This window comes from Argiope bruennichi, chromosome 2 (assembly GCF_947563725.1).
Source record: "Argiope bruennichi chromosome 2, qqArgBrue1.1, whole genome shotgun sequence".
Classification (NCBI taxonomy): Eukaryota; Metazoa; Arthropoda; class Arachnida; order Araneae; family Araneidae; genus Argiope; species Argiope bruennichi.
Genome location: NC_079152.1, coordinates 50,761,650 through 50,787,890, shown reverse-complemented (window position 1 = coordinate 50,787,890; position 26,241 = coordinate 50,761,650). Strand labels below are relative to the sequence as shown.

Here is a 26,241-nt window from a genome sequence, read left to right as displayed (position 1 = left end):
AAAAGTGATAGAGAATTATTGATGACATAATTTGTGGTTATGAATTTTCATAATTAAAAATTAGTATAGTGATTGGGCTAAGGGACTGGTTCTTCGGTTTTCCTAATCCTTTTAAATATGAAGGTGCTTGAATCCATCACAAACTAAACATTTTTTTTAATTAACATACTAGGAAATGGCAATATAATTTGAAATATATAACAAATCATATTAAAGAATAATTCAAATTAATTTATTTTGAAGAAATTTTTTATTAAAAGCAATGGATATTCACACTTTGCACATTCTTTAATAATAACAGTAGTAGTAGCATCACGGATCATCCCTGTATAACACAACTATATTCTAACAATGTTCAGGAATAACAAATATTATATAGATTGTACTGACTAGCACCATCTAGGCATGAACTCTAGAAAAGACCAGAACGACAGACACCATGATGGATGATGGAGTGATGTGAAAAGGGTGTTGTGTGGTCAACAGTGTCTGTGATGTGTTTCAAGGAATATGGCCTAATCTTAACAAATTTAAATGCTGAAACCACTTTATATCTTTATATATGTGTATGTGATGTGTGCAAGTAATTACCTATTAAAAAAATATTGCACTAAAAGGTTGTTGACCATTATTGCTCTTAAGAGACGTCACAAGATCTTTCAACTAAAGACAAGCCCTCTAAAACTGTAATTTAATATATATATATATATATATATATATATATATATATATATATATATATATATATATATATATATATATATATATATATATATATATATATATATATATATATATATATATATATATATAATACATAAAATAGAAGCTAAAGTAATGTTGAAGAATGTTCAAAGGATGAAGAAAATTTAATTAATAAAAATATTTTTCTCATTTATAAAAATTTAATAATAAATTTTCTAGAAAATCCTTAACATAATACACTTTTTGTTCCTATTTTTTGCTTTCAATTTAACAATTTTTAGAAACTTTACAACAATGTAATAAGAGGTTTATATGTAATAATATATTGCTGTATTGAAAGATCAGAAAACAATTACCATCTTCTGCAATGTAATATTTTCTCATGTCAGGTGGAGGGGCATAAAATCTCAAAGGAAATGTTTTCTTAAATGTATGAATACCATTAAATGATTGAGCAATATTTAGTTCTACAGATGAGTTTGGATAAGGGATAATGCAAGTATCAAGAGTATTTGCTTCACTTGGCGCTAAGCGTTTATCTGCTGGCCAACCTAAAAGAAAAACAATAATAATAAATTTAACTAATGGAACAGATGATTTCATTAATCATCATAAAAGTTCAGAAAATAAAGGATATAAAGCAAGTTTTTACTTTGCACAGTAATAATTGCTTCTGAATATACTTAGACATTTCATTTTTTTTATTTTGACAGATTTGGAATTTTTAAAATAGGAAATGTATTTATAATTGTTTTAAAATTTTGTTTGATATTAAATATATCATTCTATGAGTGATGATATCTTCTTTATCATCTTCAATAGCACATAAAATATTCTTAAACACTGATAATCCAGATGTCATATTTTCATTAAACAAAAAATATGTAAGGTTTTAAGTAAGAAATCTTTTGGGTAAAAATGTTTATAGAATAACAAGAGAATTTACTACAACTCTTCACAATATCTTTCTATTTATATATAAAGGCATAATCGATTCCGAGAATTTAAAGCCCAATTTATTTTAAAAAGCTTAATTTAGCAATTATTATTTACTTTTTAAATTTGGATATACCAAACGCTCTATGACATTAAACAAAAATTATACAGATTTTTTACCTTTTTAATCTCTTTGTTTTAGCTGGTATGACATAAAATTTTATATTCTAAATCTTGAATTGCACCATTTTAGCTTTATTTTTTGAAGTGACATTTTAAAATTATTTAAATTAAATCTTGGATGAAAATAAAAAGATATAAGTACAAATGCTACCAAGGAAAGTTTAAAATAATGCATTTGACAAAGATTCATAATGTGAAATTATGTAGTAAAATTCAAATGAATTTTTCTAGTATGTGGTAACAACCATAACTGGTTTGGGAGTATTAGCAAACATTTAACAACAATACATATTATTTATTAGTGTAAAGGGTAGTACTCATATTTTTAAAGAAAATTAATTCACTTAGATGGATAAATAATGAAAGATCAACAAACCATCACCAGTTATCACACAAATTAAAGGTAAACGAGGAACTTTTGATCCAGTAAATGTCACAATCAACTCCTGAGAGCTACCAGAGCCACCTCTATCAAAAACAGCTTTCATTGGACTCATTGCAGTATATTCAGCTAAATCAAAAAGAAATTAACGATAAATGGTATTCTAAATATTTAATAAGAAATATTAAAAAAACAGATTTTAAGCAATGTTAAACATAAAACTGACTTGGTTCATTAGAAAGAAACATTAAAAAAACAATAAAAGAATTTTAACATTAAAATAATTTAGAAAGGCTTAGAAACATGAAAAAACATAGATTTTAAGCAATATTAAACATAAAACTGACCTGGTTCATAAACTAAAAGTTCTGAATCCTCAACAAAATCTTCTTCAGGTCGATCACCAACTTCAAGCTTTACACCAACTTTATATGACCCTATTAAAAGATTTTTTTAAAACAAAATCAACAAATACAGCATAAACCAAATATAACTTAAATAGAATATGGAATTTTTCTCTTCCTATACTATTACAGTTAATAAGAAACTAATTTAAAAGAAACTAAGTTACAATCTGAAAATAATGATTATATGCATTAGTCATATAAAAGCTAAATTAACTTACATAAACATAAAAAAATTTAGAGTGATGCATTTCTTTGTCAGCAAAATTGTTAAAAAAATATGAACAAAAATATGCAATATTATTTTTTTACTTATTAGCATAAAATGTCTTTGTCTTAAATTACATAAAAGTAAAAGAAAAGAAATGCGAAATTTCATGAAATAGCTTTAAGTTTGAGATTTCAATTTCTAATCTGAGAAATTTTTTATGCACAAGTGAATTTTATATAACTGACAATCTAATAATATTAAAGATAGTGTTTTTTTATAAATTACTGTAATATTCATTACCAATTACAAAAGCATGGCAGAAAACTTTATTCACCTAGAAATTTTATCTCAGACTGACAATAACATTTCATTTTGTAGATTATATTAATATGAATTTTTCTTTTATCTACTCTAATTTCTTTAAATCTTTCTTTTATATTGGATATTATTTTTGCCTCTAATCTGCTTTAATTGTATCTTATTTTAGTTATATTCCATTAAAGATAAATAAAACTTTTTTTGCCATAAGTTTTATAAGCAATGAATTAAAAGATATCAATGAAATATCAACCAATGATGAACATAAAGAAATTCAGTTAAATATATTTAATTGAAAATAGACTCATATCTTCCAAGTCTATGAATATTTTCAATTCCTAAATTTGAATGAAGGATATTTAAATTCAAAGTTATGCATATGATCTAAATTAGGGGGTCAGAATCACATAAATCCTGTCCTCAATATATAATATTGCCCTCATTTATGAAAGTTGTTTACATGATACTTGAGTAATTAGCTATTGTTTAAAACTGTGCAGCAAACAATGATAAAAGATAAGTTTAAAATCCATACCTAGTTTCAGTTGTACTGAACACTTTACATGAGTTCCATTGCCAGAACCAGAGAATTCAGTTCTATTAGATGCTTCATTTTTAAATATGCATTTAATGTTTTTTGTTCTTCCTCGAAAAGCCCCTTCAATTTCAACCTGTAAATAATAAAATAATTTTTAATATTTGATTCTTAATTATACAAATATAAAACAGATTTGAGAAAAAAAAAATGAAACATTTTGAATAAATTTTATTTATTAGTTTTTTTTAATTTCCTTCAATTTGAACAGGGAAAAAATTAATTAATTCAAATTTTAATAAAATAATATGAATTATACTATAAAATTAGGTAAAAAGATCTTTGTCGGAATAAGATTACATTATGAATAATATTTCCAATTCTTATTGATGAACGATTTGAAAATTGTAAGTTGGCTAATCCTGCAATAATTTAAAAGCTAAATTTTTTTTTAACATTAAGTTCATTTTATATTACATCTTATTTATAGAAAAGTAATTTGAAATAATCAAACTTTATAAAGTATATATACTTACAATTACTAAAGCTTGCACAGAAAAATAATTTCTTTTTAGTTCTCTTACTTTTCTTATCTCAATTTGAGGTATAATTTTCATTCTCAATATGAGGTATATAAAAAATTCATCATCAATTTCTCAATTTTTGTGCAGTGATAAATGTAATTACATTTGTTAAAACTGTACATTATTTTTAAAAACCTATGTATTTGTAATTTTTAATACAAAATATTAAGCACTTATGCAAGCAGTTTTATTTCATTCTTGAAGTAACATTTTCATTTCACCTCACAAAGAGAACACACTAATTATACTTGATATTTAAAAAAAAAATGTTATTCCTTTAAACAAATAATTTTGAGTCTAATTTACTAGTCTGGATTCTTTATCAGCATGTAGTTAAAATATAAGATATACGAATAAAAAACTAGTGTATCCTAAGAGTAAGATTTGACAACAACGTACGATTTGCATTAGAAAAAAATATTTTTAATAACAAAATTAAGATGGCCCTTTTTTTTTCAAAAGTTTATTTTTTAATTAATAGTGTTTAGAGAACTAAAATTCAATTTTATAAAAATCTTATGATACTGAAAATCAATATGTATTTTTTATTCCAATTCAATAATCGATTTTTTATTCATCAGGTCTAAATATGATTTAATGCAGTGATTCAAAAATTTTTTTTAACTGTGAAAAATTGAAGAAGAATGAATCATTCTCTTTTTAGAAGAATTTTGTTACTCTTACATCCTGTAAACATTTTTAATCATATGATGTGCTTAAAAAATGTAGTATAAAATGAATCATCTGTTATGCCAATTTATTATATAAAATCGCATATTAAAAGAAAGCATCAAAGTTAAATATAGCTTAAGTGCATTTTTGAAACCAATAGAAAACACTAAAACTTTACACTATAATGAATCTGACTGCCTACTATCCCAATAAAGTGAATCTATCCAATTCAGTCTGATAGTTAAGGAAACAAAACAATAATAAAAATCAATTTAAATTTTATAAAATTTAATTTCATAATTTTTGGCAAGGTGGGAAAAAACACACACACTTCTGCCATAGATATGAAAGACGTGTATTGTGTTATCAATTATGATGTGTAAATACTTTTTTAAAAATTGAAAATACCTTCAAAATAAACAGATACAAGTTCATTATATCATCCTTTAAATTTGAATTGAAATAGAATAAGTTTTTTTTATAATGGGACATTTCATGTTAAGTGAATAAACAGAGAAATGCCACATTTATGAATTGAAAACTTGAGCAGATTGGATACATTTTACAGTAATCATAGCCTATTAAGATTAAAAAAAATAATAAATAAAACAGGGAGATTTTTTTAAAGTAAAAAACTTATATTTGTTAATAATGACTCAAAATAGTTATTCTGTCAGTAGCCTTTTTAAATTTTATTCTATTTAAAATATACTGAAAGAACTGAAGACTTATTAGAATGGAAGTATTAATTATATGTTTATTAAAAAAATCTGAATGTTCAAGCAAATTTTTTTAAATATTTAGCTAGAATAAAATCTAATTAAGGTCAGTAACCAAGTTTATTTTTAAATAAAAAACGTAATTAAAATTTAATTTTGTAATCTAAAAAGTAAAAATGCAGCAAGACTTGAAAACTGGCAATCAACTTTTAAAATACGAGAATTAAAGGTCTATCAATATTAATATATAAAACAAATAACAATGAATAAAAACAAGAAGTCAAATGCATGATAAAATATTTTTATTTATCTTAACTTTCATTCATTCCAACATATAATATGTACAAAACATGACACCAAGCGACTTATCAGAGCTTAATGCAAGTTTTTATAAATAAAGGTCTATTTATATCTACTATTATTTCTGCATTTCATACATTTAAAATCATTATGCACAATTTAAAATTGTTAATTTGAATTTAATTCAGCAAAAAAAAAAAAAATCATTTTTTTATTTTTATTCAAACAGCAACATCCATGCTGTATATTATATAGAATTACAACCAAAAGATTTTCTTTTTAACAAAATGTCTCAATATAATGTTTTAACTTGTGCAACACGACATTAACGCATATTTGACAAGAAAAGTATCTATTAAAGATATGAATTTTAGAACAAAATTTCGTTTGAATGATATACTTTTGGGAAAGCTTCCATAACAATAATAATAACAAATAACTTTAAACAAAAATAATTAAATTATGAAATTAGTAACCAAAGCAAATTCTTATTTTCATGCTTATCTTTAGAATAACAAATCAAAAATATGATAAAAAAATCAATTGCCTTTTATAAATTACCACCAGCACAAAATAAAATTGTCTTTCATCAAAAGTTACAAATTTTGCAATTACACTTTTGAAATTTAGACTAAATTTTTCATGGTATGAGCTATAATAATATTTATATAAAAGTAAAAGCAGTGAACTTGAAAATGATGCACTTTTCTTACACAAGTACAGCCAAAATGCTGCATATTTTTAAGTATGAAGAGTCACAATTCCCCACAATTGCAGTTATAACTTTATCAAAAGAAATGCAGTGTTTTTTATACTATATTTTAAGATAATGTAACTTCAAGAGTATCCATATTTTGTGTAAATATAATGTTTTTTATTACAAGATTTTTCTTTAAAACATAACAGAATCTTTTTTCCGCTGTTTAGCACTTATACCGGTACGTCTATATTCCGATCGCTCTTGTAAATACTCTTCCGTACACTGTTTTTTAATTTCTTCGTCATGGTACCATTTTTCAAGACATTTGTTTAGCGCATTCGTTTGAGGTCTACATTTCAAAAACATCCAGAAACCAGAAGCTTTACAGCATTCGGTAAATGCTTGACCTTCTTCTAAACATTTCTCCTTTTTCGTTTTCTCTCTAACTTTCAGAGGAATTAAAACTTCCAGCTCCACTTTTCGTAATGTTTTATCATCTGGATCGCCTAGTCCTTTCGGACCACCAGACTGAGAAGGAGGTAACATATTACAAAAAATACTGTATTGTATCAAAATCTCCCGCGGCACGTTTTCGTAGAAGGTAAACAAAACAAGTACCGAAGGCAAAGATTATATAATATGAAAGAGTTGCATTGAAAACAACTCATCACAATGGATTTCCGTCCAATCAATATTTTTTCCGCAGTTGAAGTGCGTTTAAAAGAGGGCGCTGCAACTCAAATGCGCGCAAACAGAGAAAGTCCGGTTTAAAAAATGATACACTGGTTGGGAAATTATGGCTGTTATAAGATATTTGTATTTATATTTAAAAAACAGTATAAATTGGATTATTTAATCTGAAACATATAAATTTCTTCTTAAAAATATTTAGTTATGTTATTTTTTTTTCCTTTTGAATTCTCTTGTCTCATTGTACTATTAATAATGAAAATAATTAATAACTTAGGATTCTAGTTTAGATTTGGATGCCCCTTCGATTGGCGACAAATTTCAGCAATGAAACACTTCTTCGGATTTCCATAATGTTTTGTTTTCATTGTCATTACTATTGGTGTTACCGAACGAAAATTTTTACCCTTTGCACCGAGGTTTTACCGATCTTGGCGTAAAAAAAATCGCCAAAATATCAAGAAGCCCACAGTTGTAAACTTTTACCGCACATTGATATATGTCTTAATAATTATCTAGTTTAGATGGATATTAAGATGAAGTTCGATTGATTACACAATAAAATATTGGAAAGATCTAATATATTCACCTAATCTGCCTTTCTTTGAGACAATAATTGATTCCAAAGTAGAAGCAAATATTGCGAATTAACGACCAAAGATACAGAATAGATTTTTTATATGGAGATTCTGAAAATGCAAAATGCTCTAAAACTCACTACAATCCTACCCTCCCCCCCCCTCTAGTTTATTGCGCTTGTTTCGCCTTAAATGGCAAATTTTGTCAATTTGCAGATATTTAGGAGTTGTTTTATCGTGAGTATCGTTAATTCTAATGCAGAAACAACTTTAAAACAATAAAAAAAATATTTGATTGATTGAATCTTGTTTAGCAGGCAACAAAGTGTAACTATGTGATTGGAATTTTGGACCGCAATTTATTAACGAAACTACACAACAAGGAAAATGATTGCCCTCCTCCCATAGGAATTTAATTTAATTTGTACGCAGTGAAATCGACTCTAAAATCTACAACTCTTTTTCTTCGAAGCCAGACCAGGTATTAGCTACTTCCACAACTGGATGAAAAAATTAATCTTTTACTATTTTCAAGCCATTTATTATGTTTTAGTTACACATAAATGTTTAAAAAAAATGACAAAAATAAAATAATATGTTCAAAATATTTGAATTTTATTTCATTTTTTCGAAGATAAATTTACATTTCATTCAAAATCTATCTTAAAAAGAATTTTTCAGGCTAATTTTTTCAATTTTTTTTTCTGTGTGTATGTGTGTTCCGAAGAATATTATATTGCTTTAATTTTTTTCTTTCTGACTGCTGTTTAGTTACACATAATTATCAATATTTGAATATTCTATAACAATAATTTACCAACAGTTTTCTTAGGTTTGAATTCAAACTCTCGATAAAAGAGAGAAAAATATAATTATTTTCAAGGATTGGCTTAAGTTTCTGAAAGTGGTATTTATTTATAACAGTAGTAGCTTTACATTAATTTCTGATAAAAAGTAATAAATAAAAAATAAATTAAGAATCAATAAATTAAGGAAATTCTTCTAAATTGGGTATTAAATAAATATAATGCGAATATTTTTGAAAGCATTTAATGTTTTGAAAACAATCATAAATTATAAATTTATTTAGCCTTTTGGACAAATGCAGTCACAGAAACAAAATTCTTCAAAATGATGATCTAAGGGAGCGTGAAAGTTTGAAACATTAATATAAACTTAACGAAACATTGTAATTTCAGCTTAAGCTTATCAAGAGAAAACAAAGGTGCCAAAAAAAAAAAAAAAAAAAAAAGGTGGGGGAGGGAGGGGAAATTCTCAGTAAAATTGCTTTTATTGTAAATATTTATTTAATAAGATATATTTTCTGTTTATAAAAATAGAACTGTGAAATTTATTTTTCACTCTTTCTTGATTCGCTATAAGTTTGGAACTTAAAAAACTTCCTTATTACTGATGAAAATACACAGTTTTAATATTTTCGAAATTTAATTAATAAATGATTAAATTCCGAAATAATATAAAAAATATTGACTCCATACGAATGAATCTCCTGGTAGAGAATTTTAGAAAAAAATTGATTTCAAGGTTCCATAATATTCATAATAACGAATTAAAAAATTAAAGACTAAACGAATAGAAAATATTTAAAATGAAAAATTTACTCAACAACTTCAATACAATGCCTATTTTTCAGATTTTCATAAACGATTTTCATATTCAATTATTATGCAGATTTCATCAGCTATCAAAATACTAAATAAAAAATATATAATATATGTTGGTGGGAGAATCCTAGAGAAATAAGACAAGGCTTTCTAGATTGTTTATTAATGAAGTTCTAGAACTCACCATTGCTTTTGTATTTACAGGTAGTGCTCGAGGCTGAAATCGAATAACTCGCATGCAAGAGACGCCTCCTCCATTGCAAACTCCGCATGGGTCGGCTTTACCTGTTCTGTGAAGAAAGAGCAATTTTTAATATTAAAAATAGCAAAGGAATTTTTCAGTGAATTATTTATGTTTTCTTGATACACTGAGCAATTCTACTGATCGAGCTGGTTTGATCAATAATTTCAACTTGTGGTAATATTTACTATCTTTGGAATGGTAATATGAGGTTATGAATTCTTAAAACGTGGGTCAGAACTCCATAAAACAATAAAAAAGGCCACAAAAATTTCCACTTTCTGATTTCAAAATACGGAGCAAAAGAGAGAGAGAGAAAGAGAACATTTTGAATATTTTATTAAAATTTGTTGAATAATTATTAAAATATTTCTATTTTTTTCTTTAATTAATATTATATTTCCTTACTAATTTCGGATTTTGGTGGTCATAACAAGCATTATAACATGGAAATCGTATCGTGAGAAATAGAAAAGTTTAAAAGCCTTTACATTAGAATAATGTTCAAAAGCTCACAGATAATTATTACAGCAAGAGAAAAAAAAATCTCAAGTGGTTGAGATTTTGTCTGCAAAGAGACAAAAAAAGAAGAAGAAGTTAAAATTTATTTGGAAATTTTAAATATTAGAAAATTTCTTATGAGCTTCTAAGTATTTTCTAGGCGAGGTTGTGTGATTTATACGACATATCTTTAATTTTCAAACATTTTAATAGATGATTAGAATACCCAATGTAGAATGTAAATGCTTTTACCCGTTGCAAGGACATTCCACTCCGTCGCTTCTGCAATTTCCACATGGATCCAGAACTTCTGATTCAGAAATGCCAGTGGTTCCACCTACACATCGTCCGCACACAAGTTTTGCCATAAACCTTTCTTGTCCTAAGAAGCAAGATTATCAGAAATCATCAGCTATTTTTTTGAGGATTATCAAGTGAAATAAAAGGAAGTTTTTTTAATTATTTCCTTGAAAAGCAAATTGCGTTAGAAGACAAATTATTATTTTTTACACCGAGGTCATAAAATATTAGAATCTTTCATAAAATTTGGGCGGTTTTATATTGAAATCATTAGGAATTTAAATACTTTTTAAGAATAAACCATGTGTCAGAGCATTTGCAAAATTACTGGATATCGAAGAAACACCTGAGTATTTAACAGACTAAACATATTCAAACGAAATAGAAATGTATTTAGGAAGTAGTGCTAATTTCAATTACTATGAAATAGAAGAACGTAAATTCAGCTAGAAAGGCGGAAGAGAAAGATAGGAGTTGAAATTTATATTTTCACGCAACTTCCTTATTAATGAAGATTAAAACAACAACAATTCAAATTAGGTAATTGGTTTCCTCTGCATAGCGAACAATTTTATTTCCCTAAAAATTAAAAAAAAAGTTTCTAAAAATTAAAAAGTTTTAAAAGTTTTTCGAGGATTGCAATCTATTTGAATGTAAAGTGGTAATAATCAATAATAATTTCCAATTTTTAACTTCATTATTTAAAAAAAATTAAAGCTTATGACATTTAATTAGAGTACTCTTATCACTTGCATTAACTTTCATACTCATAACTTCAATCCGTAGGACATGGCGAATGGGAAGTGGAAATAGCGAACTACGAGAAAGGAGAGCTGAATTATCTTTTCCTTATATATAACGAAAAACAGGATCTCCTGTCGCCATCTGGTGTGCTAACATGAATTTTATAATTTTAATTTCTCGCCTCCCGAATCCCTTTTCCTTTATTTCACTCAATCTGCTATGAATAAAATATACATCACCCTCTCTTTTTTTAATATCATTAAACATTTTTTTTGATGAACATGATTTTGATTTTGTTCTAGGTGTAAGGTAACATAGATGGAGAAAAAAACACATCCACAATAAAAGCTTATGGGGCTTTCAAGTAGATAACAAAACGAACAAAAATTTATACAGCGCATAAAAGCCACTATTTAGTTTAATATATGCTGATATGAATTTGAGAATCACAAATTACTTATGTTTTCAATGTTATTAAAGAATTTAGTGGTCGAATTCGAGAAATATAATCTGAAAAATCAGCAATTATTGGTGGCACAGTTTTTTTTTTTTTTGCTTTATAAAGCGTTTTTTTTGAAGATCAATTACTTTGTGTTGTAGAGTTTCGACTTTATCTTCAGGTGCAGTGATCCTCGAAATAAAATAATTGCAAGATGCAATTTCAAGAAGGATCCATTGTGTTCAATGTGCCCACTGTGCGTTAAATTTGTCGGGATTCTATTTTATCTACATGTTATGATGTGCAACTTATGAGAGAAGAGAGGACTGTTTCAGATATCCCCATTGCCATGTGATTAGGATTCAAAATTCTGAAGTTTGTTCTCAATATCATAATTTTCGGCAGTTTCAAGATACAACGTAAATCCTACTAAAAACTGAATATTATAGATAATAGAGAGAGTTATTTTAGGTGGTATATGATTATTAAAATCTTTAATTTTGTACCGTACTACTGTTATTGTTTCAAAAACTACATTGTTGTTGGCAGTTTTCTCCCTAGGCACATTGTTGGTAACTTACCAGGTAAATAACACCTGTTAGTGCAATCCTGAAATGGGGAAGTTCCGGTATGACATACTCCACAGCTGTCGGTAAACAGCTGAATTCCAGAGGAGGTGCAACCACCCCTGCAGTCTCGATAGGACTCGACATCTCTTTCTGTCTTTGGTGAGTTCCCACCTGTGAAATAAAACATAAATTTTTTTTTAAATGAAATGATAGAGGTAGGCCGAAATGAAGCTCATTATAGCTTGATAATGGTATGTACTAGAAAAATTAAATTTTGTAAGTAGAAGCATTGGTCCTTTGGCCTTTTGAAATTTTCACTCAATATGTGATCGATTTGCTCCATTGTATTTCAATAACCTTTGTTTCCATGATATGAAAATACGTTAGTATTGTCTTTATACTACTTTTTCATATAGCTAATTAGTTTATTTTCATTACGAAAAAGTTTCCCATACATATAAACCCACAGTCGTTCAAATGACAGAAATCAGATTATGCTATATCGATACAGTAGGGGACTAATGGTATCAGTGTACGTCACAGTTGGTTAATCGTATGAACTATCATACATTGCTGCATGCGGTCTTATGTTATCATGATACAGTTTCTTGTTCGCTGCGTGTAAATGCGTCCATTTCATTCTTAAGAAACCTTCCGAGTTGAGCAATATTTTTTTGCAAAAGTCGTTCTGCATTAGAGATAGTCTATGACAATAACTCATCTAAGATTTAAAAAGTATGTTGGCATTAGATTCTGGTGCCAACAATGGAAATTTAATTCATTCAATTAATTAAATAGAAATTTAATTCATTTAATTAATTAATTGGAAATTTAATCCATTAAGAGCCCAACTGTTTCTAATTTAATAGTTTTAATATTTGAAAACATATCTTCTACAGCGATTAAACAAAGCTTTCTGCATTTAATCAAATCTCTAAAAAAGGAAAAATGCTTAAAAATTGGCATTTTTTTAAAAATATGCACCTAAAATTGTTGTATGCTCCAGAACTGAATATGAAAAACGATAACAGCCGGATGCAAAATTAATCCGAACCTATATTTGTAAGTTATGAACAAATTTAGAATTGGAAGAAGAGAAGACTCATAAATAAACTTTATTAAAACTGAAAAAATTGGTCCATTTTTTTTTTTAAATTGAAGCTACAGCTTTAGATAGAAAGACCAGTTTGTGATTCAGTTTACCTAAAATAGCTGATTATAAAGTCAATACTTATGAAGAATCATTTATTTTAGGTTAATCACGTAGAGTTACTGTATTTTTATCAAGAAGATTATCAATTGAAAAATGATTTTGATTGATAAATGGTGATTGTAAAATGTGCATATTTTGTAAAGCGAATAAAAAGGAAATGATAAAAGTTAATTTTGAAACATATAAATATTTTAGAAATCCTGTACATACAAAAAAGAAAATGTAAAACATTTTAGCTCATTTTTAGCGTGATAAACGTATAGATACTTAGGGTTTCTTTCTTTTTTTTTAGAAAGTATTCGATTTCAAAAAATAGGTACTAAGCTTTGGAATGCCCTGAATATAAAAATCTTCGTAAGTTAACTTACAACAAGTTTCGCAATTTCGACACACTTCGAAACTTTTCGTGATAAATCGATTTCCAAAAGATTCTCAATTTAAAACTGCAGGTATACCACTATATGCGTAAACAAAAAAAAAAAAAAAAAAAAAAAAAGCTAGAATTATTTTGGACAATTAAATAAATAAATTCAAAACTTCATTTATTTTGTTATAAAATCCCAATATACAAAGTTCTTCATTCATGCGTTTTGATTTGCTGATCATAATTCAAATGAGATTAACTGATATACTTTAAGATAATATCAACTATATATAATTATTTTACGAATACTCTCAGAAATACTTATAGTTTACAATTTCAATTTCAATCATCAGATATTCAGCTAAGAATTTCGGAGGATCCACGACTCACAAAAGAGAAATCCGTTAGCTCATCATCAAATTTTAAGAATAAGGTAAATATTCTACTCATTTCTCCTGAATGGGCATATTAATATATGACATCTTAATAAGTTGGCATGCTCTTAGAAAAAAGAAAAATATATTGACATATCTTTTTCATAATGCGGATATAACTTTTATAATTGTAATCAAAATGTGGATATACTTTGAATATGGATATACTTCTGTTTTTGCAGTTAATTCTGGTATTCATGCATTATTTTACGATATTATAAAAAATATGAATAAATATAAACATAATTTAACGACGAATTTTATATAAAAACGGAACTATTAGAACGCATAATGTAAAAAAAATTGTATGACAATAACTGTTTTTTTAATTATAAACTCTAAAATAGCTTTAAAATTCTTGCATCGTACATCTTATTAATTTTTGTGTGTCTGTAATAAATGCGGAATAAGTATTTTTTTTTTCATGCTGTAGAAATTCATAATATAATGCGAAAGGAATTTTTTTTAACTAATAGAAAATAAATATTTATGAAATCGTTGCTATGAGAAAATTGATTTTTGTTCTGAAGCTATGCAAAATTATTTTTAAAATGCTGTAGGAAATATTCAAAACAGGTTACATGCAAATTACTTTAATAACAACAACAAAAAAAATTTCTCCATTAAATTAAATACTTCAAGATTTTGTCGTGGAAACGTTTAATGATACTTTTTTTTTCTGTGTCATTGAATGAGTACTAATCTTTAGATATTGATAAACTGCACAGTTTAAGAGAAAAAAAATTATGAAATGTAATATAATCTTCATGTAACGAGTAATTACAATTCATTGTAAATTCAGTTACAATTTTTTATGCATTTTCTTTTTTTGCCTTATAATTAATTTTATTCTATTTTTTTATAAGTTTTTTTTAAAGGATTCTTTAAAAAAGCAAGAAAATATTTGCATTTGTTTATGAGTGTGGAAACTAAAACTTCCAAACAGTGAAATTTTACAATGATAATTATATTCTACATAGTGTGTGGTACCATTACTCAAAATATTTATTGATTAGTTATAATCATCACTGTATGCAAGAAATAAGCAACCATTTAATTTATCTAATTTTATTATATCCTCTGTTAATTAGATGACAATTAATGACAAATTTATTAATCGTGTGAGCTTTTCGACTTTTCTTTCATGGAGCTATTTTTATGACTTATCTTTTCTCTACGAATCAAATATTTGGTTGATTTGCTGTCAACAACAGAAGAAAATGTATGGGATTATTTTTAGAGAAGAATTCATCAAATTTTCAGTTTTAAGCAAAAGCGTCATTGTTTTGATGTTTTGTTTTGAACTGAGATAGAATGCAAACGATTTTTATTACAACCCCTTTTCATTTGAAGAAAAAAAAAATATTAGAGAATAAAAATATTAAAAATAAATGAATAAAAAAATTAAAAGCCAATTAGTAGCATCTGAGTTAAAAACAGAATATGAAATGCAAAACATAATGAATGATTGAATTGAAAAATTCATTGTTAGTTTATTAGAGTAGTGTATATCAATCAAGTGTATAAAAGAATTGTTTGAAAGTATATGGTTGTTCATTGTAATTGATTTTTATAAATGTAGGCAGATTAGTAAAGAATCAAGCAAGGTAAAAATATAAATTAATATTTTCCGAGTTTCACTTGATAAGAAATGAACATTTTTTTTTTCAAAATATTCAGTTAAATTGGAGACTATGACAAAATAAATGGTACTTAACACGAGGGAGAATCCTTAAGTATCTATTATTTGAGAAATAGATTTTTCAGAACTAATTTTGCTTTTTAAAATGAAAATGAAAGATAGAAAATCAAGATACCTATAGTGAAAACGAAAGAGGAAAAGAAATATCCAAAAGATCTTGCATTAGTATACTGGGAAGGAAAGTAGGATAGAAAGAAGAAGCGGGGGAGGGTTGGAAGAACTAGAAAGATAATTTTTCCTTCTGAAAAACACGAAACTTAAGTTAAATCCAGAAAAAAAAATAAGTGAATAAAATCCTGGAACTTTATAAAGAAACTATGAGTAAAGAAAATGATCACGGATTGAAATAACCTCAATTTATTCGCATTTAGCGGAATTCCAACTACGCAGTAGCATATGATTGCTGGAGTGAGGGAAAATCACAAGTAAAACGATTAAAAAATATTATTAAATAAATTTCCAAAAAGTATAAATTCTATGAATTATAAAATATTATGGATACAATGTGTGTTTAAATTGAATTATTAAATCATTATTAAATAAATTAAAGTGCAATTAACTATGGTGCAATGGAATACTAATGGACTTCCGATGACATATTTGCTCTGAATAATTAATGCATTTTATAAGCCCTTTGAATGCTCATTGATGAAAGGCAATTTAAAATTCCATCATTTAACATTTTATCACTAATTACAGGAAAAATGTGCTCAAATTTCGTATATGTAAGATTAACATAATATTAATTATAGAACTTATCAAAGAGATTTATAGAAATAATAATTATTAAACAATAATCTTTTTATGTTGTTAGGATGAAGCGAGTGAGCGAATTATTTTTCTAACCGATGTATATCTTAGTGACAATGCTTTTCGCCTTGCTTATTCCGTAGTTTTCCGGTAATACCCAAAATGCTGTGTGCTTTTCTGTTATCTGTCTTTCCCTAAATAATATTTGTGCAAAAGATATACTGTCTACAAGAAGAATGCACATTATTTTATTAAAAAAAATAATTTTACTTAGGAAAGAATAAATAATTTATTATTCACTTCGGATTTTCCTCCTGTCTTATAAACTGTCTATTGGATAAAATAGTAAAGCTAGAGGAACCAGGTTAAAGGTTGTAACCAAGTTGTATCACTAGTCTGTTGATGCATGTTTATCTTCTTTCTTGCCACCATCCCATTTTCCTACACCACCATTAATTGCTTTTTACTTCAGTACCGTATATGTGTAATTAATTTTGAGTTTCGAATAGTATTACCTTTTTATTTTTAGTCTGTGTTGTGGGTGAGAAAATTCATTAAATTGTTTTTGCTATACTTGTATAATTGTATAGCAACAAAATAACAATAACAAATTTTTGTGAAAAAAACTATATTTTTCATTTTTGGAATGACATTAGAAGATCGAAAAACAGGTCTTGGTTGTAGGAAAAGCTATGTTCTATTTATATAGAAGAATTAAGATCACAGTTTCAAGGTGACAGACGATATTTCCAGTTTGAAGACGATCTAGAAGTTGCAGTAACGACTGCTATTTTTACACATGGAATAAGAAAATTTCAATCTAAAGAACAGAAAGGATATATTTTATCCTATCATTCTATCAGCCAGGCGCTTAGTTACTTATAAACCTCATTCCGAGTGTATTTAAAATATTATTAGTATAATAGATCCATGTGGGTATATAGACGACGAGGAATTTTTTACCAATGTGAGTTAAATGATTTAACCCCCTCTAGGGTCATTGAAAGTATGCTTCCCACCAAATTTTTCAATCTTTGTATGAAGTTATGAAGATTGGCGTATGTTTTGAGAGATTTTTAAATAAGACAGAAACTTAGATGCTTCAATTCCTTATCTCACACAAAATGATGTGTCTTGATTTGCCTTTTAATTATTAATTAACAAAATTAATTGATAAATGAAATGAAATTTATTTTATAAGTTAAATGGATCACTTTTCTTAAGCTAATCTCAATCCTTAAAATATTTTAATATACCATGACTAGAAAAAATGCATTTTAAAGGGTTAGTAAGGGAATTTGAACGCCCTGAAATATATTCACAAATTTTAGGTTTCATATGAAAGGAAAAAAAAAAAAAATCTCCTACTACGTCGTTTTCTTAGTTTTGACGGAGATAAGAAGAATTTGTTCTTTTAAGAAAATGAAATTATTTCAGCTATGTTATGGGTCCTATGAGAACATTCAAAGTGAAATATAAACCAGACAAATGTTGACATTTTGTTGATTCATCAATAGAAGTTTAAAAACAGAAACAATACATAATGAACACATACTTTTGCAACTATTAGTAATTGATTTTATTCAAAAGATTTGTTATGAAAAATCTTGATATTTAATAAATCTTTATAATCAGAACACAAACGCCGTAATTTGAAGCTAATACTTAATCAAAAGAGGGACTGCATGAGATTCTAGTGTTTTCTTTACAAATCAGCAATAAATATAGCACATTTTATATATAGCAAATAAACATCATATAAAGAAAGAACGGTCAAAAAGGAAGCAATTTGAACCTATAATGTAAAGTTTTCAAAAGAAAAGCTTGATTTATATAAAAAAAAAGCTTTATATCCAGTACTTCATTTAAATATGCTATATAAAAAATTTGTGAAGGTATTATCAGAAAAAAGGAGGAAGTTTCAAATACCTTTGTGCGCATTTTTTATGTTTATAAAAACCAAAGTTGAAGGATATTTGTTAGTCCTGAAAATGTATTTAGGACGTGTACAATTTTCATGAAGCTATTAAAATAAGTTATTAACATTTTGATTCAATTAAAACTATAATGAAATGGGAAATTAAATTGACAAATTATTAAAAGAGGAGGACCATAGTTTGCTCTATTTAGGGACTCAAATAGTCTTAACCCGCCAGTTACCAAACTGACATATTTTGACATATTTCATGAGAAGTATGTTGTAATTTGGATATAATATATATAAAATACAATTTCATACAATAAAATTATACAAAATAATAAATAAATAATAGTAAAGCCTTTTTGCAAAGATTAGCTCATATAATTGTAAATTAACATTTGGCATTCGAAAAAGTAATTAGATGCTAATATTATCATTCCTAGATTTAAAATAAATAATAGTATAAACTGAATTTTTTTCGAAAAATTAATGTTTTTTTCCCCTTAAATCTTCATAAGTATTTTATGAAGTTTCAAGAAAGTCTCTAAATAAAGAAATTTCAAAATTGTACGCCATACAGAATGATGCCTGATAAGGGTCTCCTGAGAATGTATGAATGAATTACAGGCGCAGTCATAAATATATGTAAAAAGATTCGAAAGAGTTTATTTGATAGGTTTTACTCAAAGCAGTTACTAATGTAAGCAAAATATATATATAAAAAAAAGCACAGAATGTAGCTAAGCAGCAACAAAAATTAGAAACAAAGCTGTTTAGTTCAGATTATATACAAAACAATGGAAGAGCATTCTGCTTGTTATATGATGCAAGATCAAGGGAGGAAATACTCTCTATCGATTACACTTGAAGTGAAAAGACATTACAAAAATAAATCAATATGTCGAAATTTTTATAAATTCATTTGGAACTCAATTTGGATATATAGGAGAAATAAATTCTAGAATCATCTTTTAGTATAACACGAAATATTATGTATGAATGTACTTAATTTAAAAAAGGTTTGGTTTACACTTTTGCTGAATTTATTGGAAAATAAAGAAGAAGAAAAAAAAACATTTGATTAATGGCTATAAAATGTTTAACTATATATGGAATTTACAAAATTTCAATGACTATTTTCGTCATACATATCTTAATTTTTCGATCATCTGTATAAGTTCTCCTAATTAGATACCACATTTTATTTTCGATACATTTTATATCATTTTCATATTTTTTTAAATATCATTTTCATCTACATCCATATAAGAAAGGAAACGATATTTGTGTGTTCTCAAGTGAATTTTACCTTTTGACAATTACATATTTTGTCTACTTAACTACATATTTAAAAATACAAATAGTCTGCTGGAGTCTGACAAGCCATTTCAGTTCAGGTTGTTAAACTCATTAACATAGAAAGGATTGAATTGTTTGACTACTCTGAATATAATTTGGCTGTTATTTAACACAAACAGACTTCATCTGTTTAATCAATGTGATTTTCACTTACCTATGCATTCTCCTGAACATTCATCCATATAGGCACTTCCTTTGCAGTCCCCATTACAATCCAGCGAAGTCTTGTTGCCTTCGCATTTTCCTGCACAGTTTAAGTAATATTTGTCCGAGAGCATCGTGGTGCCTCCCGTGCAGAAGCCGCACAGATTCCTTGAGGCATTCTGGAAACCAAGGCCCTCACATTCTGAAAGAAGAAAGCATTTGATGTCAAAACTGTACTAAAATCTCTGTGCCTTATCCACAAATGCAAGATGGATGAAAAACTTCTAAAGAAGACATCAGTTATGAAAATTTGTTCGTTCGATTCGAACACTCCCGACAATTGGCACTATATTAAAGTTATTATAAATTTTGTCCTGGATTTTTGATGTTTGCTTTTTATTGTTTATGTAATAGTTATTAAATGTATGTAATAGAAAACAAGACATAATTGTCGGAAATTGAGGAAATCAAAGACACAATAATGCGAAAACATAACCTGTATCTTGGAATTCTAAAATGGAGCAAATGGTTTTGGAAACTTCAGATCCAAAAAACAGCAGTGATTAATTTGTCTTAGAAAACAATGATTTTCAATACTTTTAGAAAGTTTTGATAGCAGTTGATAAAGTTTGGCTCTATTATTCAGAGGCAAAAACATTTTGTCCACATGTTACTCGTAAATTTTTTTACGGTGACCTGTTTGTTGATGTCTGAAAGCCTTCGTTATTTCTAGATTTTGAAATTTTTTTTCTCACAGTCAAAGAATTTATTGCCATTTTTTTCCTTTCCACACAATAAGTAGGGACAAGAAAGCACTTCCCACAAATATGCCGCAAGTTTCACCCGCTTCGTGTAAATTTGTATTAGTAAGATTCATCGTCTTCTAACATGAAATTCCTGTTTGGACTGACAGTATTACCTTCTTATTTGGTGTATTTTTTCCATTGAAAATTTATCATGCATACAAGTCTGAAGAATATTTAATATGTTGTCATAATTTAGTCTTTCTAATGTTGGTGTAGTAATGATTCTCACTGATTTTGTATTCCTGCAGCTGGATATTTTTTTCCCATCTGAATCGGATTTTAAATTTCGAAGTTCTTATCCGGATTGTATCTTTCATACAAATTTTAAAAAAAAAGTGTTATTTGTGTGAGCATAGCGTTGATGATACAAAGTGCTTTCAAAAGAAATATTCCTATTTAATAAAACTGTTGTTAAAAGCCCAAAGTTCTAGCTATTATTATCAATGAAAGAAATTTAATCATACAAAACACATAATCCATGCAATATATGCATTGTATTATAATAAAGAAATAGCATTATATTGAAAAGATATCATATAGTTATAATTCATTATATTAAAAAGAATTTAATTTCGACTTCTTTAATAACAAATGAAATTAAAATTAAAATATTCTAAACCTTATTACCATTAGCTAACTTGAAATTAGTAAATATGAGTGGAATTAGTCTGAAATACTTTGTTTGTCCTCATTAATTAATTATTTATGACAGTTTTCATCTTATACTTTATTGTCATAAAAAACGGTAATATCTTATGTTCAAAAATTTCTGAAGAAGGTTATTTCGAGGTTATTCTATTATTTCCTAGAAGAGAAATATTGTAGTTCATTTTAAACAGCAATGAAACAGAACCTGTAAAGAATGGATTGAATCTACATAAGTATAAAACAAATCAATTTTTATTATGTTTTTAATAATATATTTGCAATCATGATTTTTGGTTAAATACATCCACAGTGATACTCATTTACCAGTTATTAATTTAGGCACCGAATGTAGCTTCGTTTTTAAGTGCTTATCAAGCAATTTCATAACGGTGCTCATTTTTAAGAGATTCGGCACGTTATTAGGCTTAAACCGATTTAGAAAAAGTCAAATATTATCTGATAAAATACTAGTTTTCTCTTTTTATGACGATAAAACTAGTTCTATAAAGTCTAGTAGTTAGTATTTAATAAAAAACATTCATCACACAAATCATGCTTACTTTTCAAAGCGAAAAATTGTCGTCCAATTTTTCTTCGTTATAAAAGTTACATTTTTTTTTCTTTGAGGAATCGTCATTTTTCAATATCATTTTTTAAAAGCTTCCTTTTATTTTAGAGATCAACTAGCTGCTAATGCTAGTTGTTCTTGTAACTAGTTAAACATCTCTTCATAACTGTCACTAGAAAACATTTCATCTGACACGAAACACTAGGAGATCACAAAGTCTTTCTTTGATCATAAGAAAATAATGTAACAAATTGCTGTTTTGATTTTAATAAAACCACTTGCATCAGTAAATTTCAGTATGAGCATCAGTCATTGGGGACCAGTGGTATCTTGAGGGAGGTGTTATTTCGATTATCGTCATGTACTGCCCAACATTTCGATCTATTGTACTAGACACAGGATCTATGATTCTAACTTTGAGTGTATTTGTATCTTTAACTGGCGTTGCAAACACTTAATCCTTTAAATAGACCCAAAATTGACATCTGATAGAAATGGACCCAAAAAACACACTGAAAATTTCCTTTCATTAACGTTATTTTGGTGCAATCGAATGTAAAATTCAACGTTTTTGCATTAGTATGGCTTTATTTTGGATTAAAAGAACATTAAAGAACATGATTATTCTATAATAAAAACTTAGCAGTATTATATTCAATGGCTATTTTGTAATAAAGGAAACACTTTATGACGACTCTGTGTATCACTTCACATTTATTTCGAAATTAAAAAAAAGGATTGGAATTCACAATGAGATTATTTAAACTCTATAAAGAATATTCTACCGAGAGAGAATATTTTCACCTCAGCACCCAGAGTTGAATTACATACGGAAAATAAAGAATATTAACTTCGAAACTATCTAGTATGTTTCCACATAAGTAGCTAAACTTTGACATAAAGGGTTCTCAAAAGCGGTTTTGCTTTAGTCTTAACAATCAAATCCTCTTGATTGTTTAACGTCTTTGAATATATTCTAACAAAGTATCTGATAACGTCTTTTCCATTCATTTTAGTCGTAGTTGTTTTGATTTTGCTTTTTTTTAAATGTTTTTTGGTGGTAATTTGGGAAACTTTTATTCTTAGTAAAATAAAGAGAGTCCCAAGAAAATTAAAATACAAACATTTTTATATTTAATACATCAGTTTGATTTCTACGTTCTTTTTCTCTCATTTTGCCACATTTTTAAAACTAACTTTTTAATCATGTTCGTGGCAACTTACTGATAAATATATTTAATAATTTTAGCAGTGAAAGTAACACTATAGAAATAAAAGCAAATAATGGAAATGTCTAATTTAAATGAGTGCAATGTGCGCTGTAAAATTTTACAAATATGGTATTTTTTATGTATCCTCGTAATATAGATGTATATTTAAAAAATATTTCCTCGCATTGGCTGTGTCTAAAATTTGATGCATTTGATCATATCCATCTATCACGATGGATTTTGATATCATGTTCACGCAGATATATCTAAAAAAAAGGATGTTTTCAGACTTAGAAAATCTTTTTATATTAAAATTCTTCAAAATCTCAAAGTCAGCTTAGCTTATAGTTATAATACGAGGAAATAAAAATAAAGATTTTTAAGGAAGGCATTATATTTCGCTCTGGAAATCGAATTACATAAACGAGAATAAAGTGAACGATTTTTTTTCTATTTATGTTATTTTTCGTTTCTATGCAACACAATATATGCAGATTATTTTTAATTATTTTTATTTCCAAATATCTGTACCATTTTTCAGTTATATTCTGGCGCTGAAAAAGTATATATTTTAACGGATAACTGTATGCATGAGATGTCAGACTAGCACTATCTAGAATATAATGAGCGCATTAACAGAACTCTATCAGTAAAAAAAAAAATCGAGTAATTACATGAAGTAATATAGATTTTCGTGATCTATTTAATGCAACAGAAGGAATAAAAAACTGGCGAAGAAAATTAGATATATGTCTTGAAGATATGAGATAAAATAGATTCTTCTTGATTTCTATTTGAATATCCATTCTTACGATAAAGTTCAGATAAATGAAATGTAAAAATTTTATAAGCTTTTAAACCTATATAATAAAGATGATGATACAACAACAAAAACAGCTCCTATGAATAATAGCACTATTTATAACACGAAATCGAAGCTACTCATTTCCTAATTTTCACTCCCTTCTTCGAACATTTCATGTTTTAAAATATAATATTAATTAAAAAATGTTTTCTTTAAAATATGAGGAACCACAAAGGAGCTACTCTCACCCTGTCAAATCATCTGAGACACACTAAATAATCAGGTCGCCACATAAATAAATCAATTTTTGAGATGAGCGCAAAACGACCCCCCATTACGGAGCAGCCGATACATCAACCATCCATGAAGGAGTCCAAAATGATTAAGAATCCAATCAAATTACTCTTATAATGAAAGAAATTATGATTCTTGTCGCTCCCTATATTGATAGAAAAAATTGATAGAAATGCTGTCAATGGGTTATTTGAGTAGCATAGCAAGAAGATGGTAATCGAAGATCTTAAAGAAAAGCCTGAGCAATTGTTGAAGCCGTCACTTCAGGTTCATTGGAAAAGTAAGCGACAACTATAAATACGTTGGAAAGTTTGCAAAAGGGCTTCAAGTATAAGAATAAGAAAAGTTTAAAGCATACAGTAGAAGCCGATTGTAGTGATTACGGATGTAATAACTAATCGGTTGTACTGATCCAAATAGAGAAGAATAGTTCGCCCATATTTAAATACATACAAAAATCCACCGCTATTTATTTATCTACAATTGTCTTTAGCAATCAATTTTGGGGTCCAAGCGATAATTATGGAAGTTTTATTAGGATCAATCAAGCGGATGAATTCTGACACCTGAAACTCTGCACGCCCTTCGATCTTTAAGAAAATCAGCCGAATATTCTGCTGAATATTTTGCTGAACATTATTGATATTCATATGAAAGATTTATCCAACGAAGGTTTGAAAAACGAATAATCTCGATAATTTTTTACTGAAGTTTAAAATTTTTAATATGAATAATTTTCTTTCTTGTGTATTATATTGGTTTTTTTCAGTTTCTAATTAAAACGAGTGACTAATGCGAATGATGTTATATGTTTCATTTTTTCTATTGTTTCTATATACTTGAGGAATTATATTATCTTCAAACCATTTTGAATGCACTGATCACAATAAGCAGCATCCATTGTACAAATTATAAGGCAAAGAATAAACTTTTGTTTATTACTTTTAAACTTTACGTGATACAAAATGTTGTCGAGTCATCAGGGCTTCAATCTATCGCATAATTTCTAGGGGATTATAGTATTCTCACATCTTTAAAAGAAAAAAAAAATGAAAATGTAATATGAAACCAGAAACAGATTAAAATCTATCGGCTTTATGATTATTTTAGGTTAAAGATTATACAAAGGTTAGATTATATTTGGACAAATCATAAAATCGTTGAACTGAATACAATATGTATTTTATCGAAAAGGATATTTTTAAAAAATCAATGTCAGAAAATATATGGAAACTGCATTCTTTATAACAGACTTTTACGCTAACAGATAATTTCCTATCCTTTGCTTCCAATACTAAATTTAGCTTGCAGTTAAATTGCTACACTTGATTTGAATCCAGTGGTAATCAAATAGATAAATGCGAACAAATAGTTTTAAGAATATTTAAATAAAGCATATATAATTAATAAATAATCAATTCAAAAGTATTTGGCGGGCAACAGTTTTATTAATGCAATAGGCTTAGTAAGTTTAGCAATGAGAGCAATCGAGTTGGAAAAACGAATTGAAATTTCGTCCTTTTCATTCCCTGATATTTTAGAAATTTTTTTTTGTACCAGTTATTGAAAAAGTAATATTTGTTGAATCTTATTAGTTTATTTAGTTGATAAGTTAAGTAATTAATATATACGGTCAAAGCTCAGAAGAAAAATATAGCATTGAAAAAAAATAGATTGATTTTTATA

The 26,241-nt window shown here is 27.0% G+C and overlaps 1 protein-coding gene across 3 annotated transcripts in view; it reads right to left on the bottom strand.

Moving 5' to 3' along the window:
* Positions 1 to 26,241, bottom strand: part of LOC129961632 (uncharacterized) — a 105,933-nt gene that overhangs the window by 39,078 nt on the left and 40,614 nt on the right. For all 3 annotated transcript variants that reach the window (XM_056075148.1, XM_056075150.1, XM_056075151.1), the window contains exons 3-10: positions 20,234 to 20,425; positions 12,349 to 12,507; positions 10,537 to 10,666; positions 9,727 to 9,832; positions 3,675 to 3,810; positions 2,554 to 2,643; positions 2,201 to 2,335; positions 1,062 to 1,256 (exon numbers count right to left, since the gene is read on the bottom strand). In XM_056075148.1, coding sequence (XP_055931123.1) covers positions 1,062 to 1,256; positions 2,201 to 2,335; positions 2,554 to 2,643; positions 3,675 to 3,810; positions 9,727 to 9,832; positions 10,537 to 10,666; positions 12,349 to 12,507; positions 20,234 to 20,425 — 1,143 coding nt within the window. The remainder of the gene's footprint in view (positions 1 to 1,061; positions 1,257 to 2,200; positions 2,336 to 2,553; positions 2,644 to 3,674; positions 3,811 to 9,726; positions 9,833 to 10,536; positions 10,667 to 12,348; positions 12,508 to 20,233; positions 20,426 to 26,241) is intronic.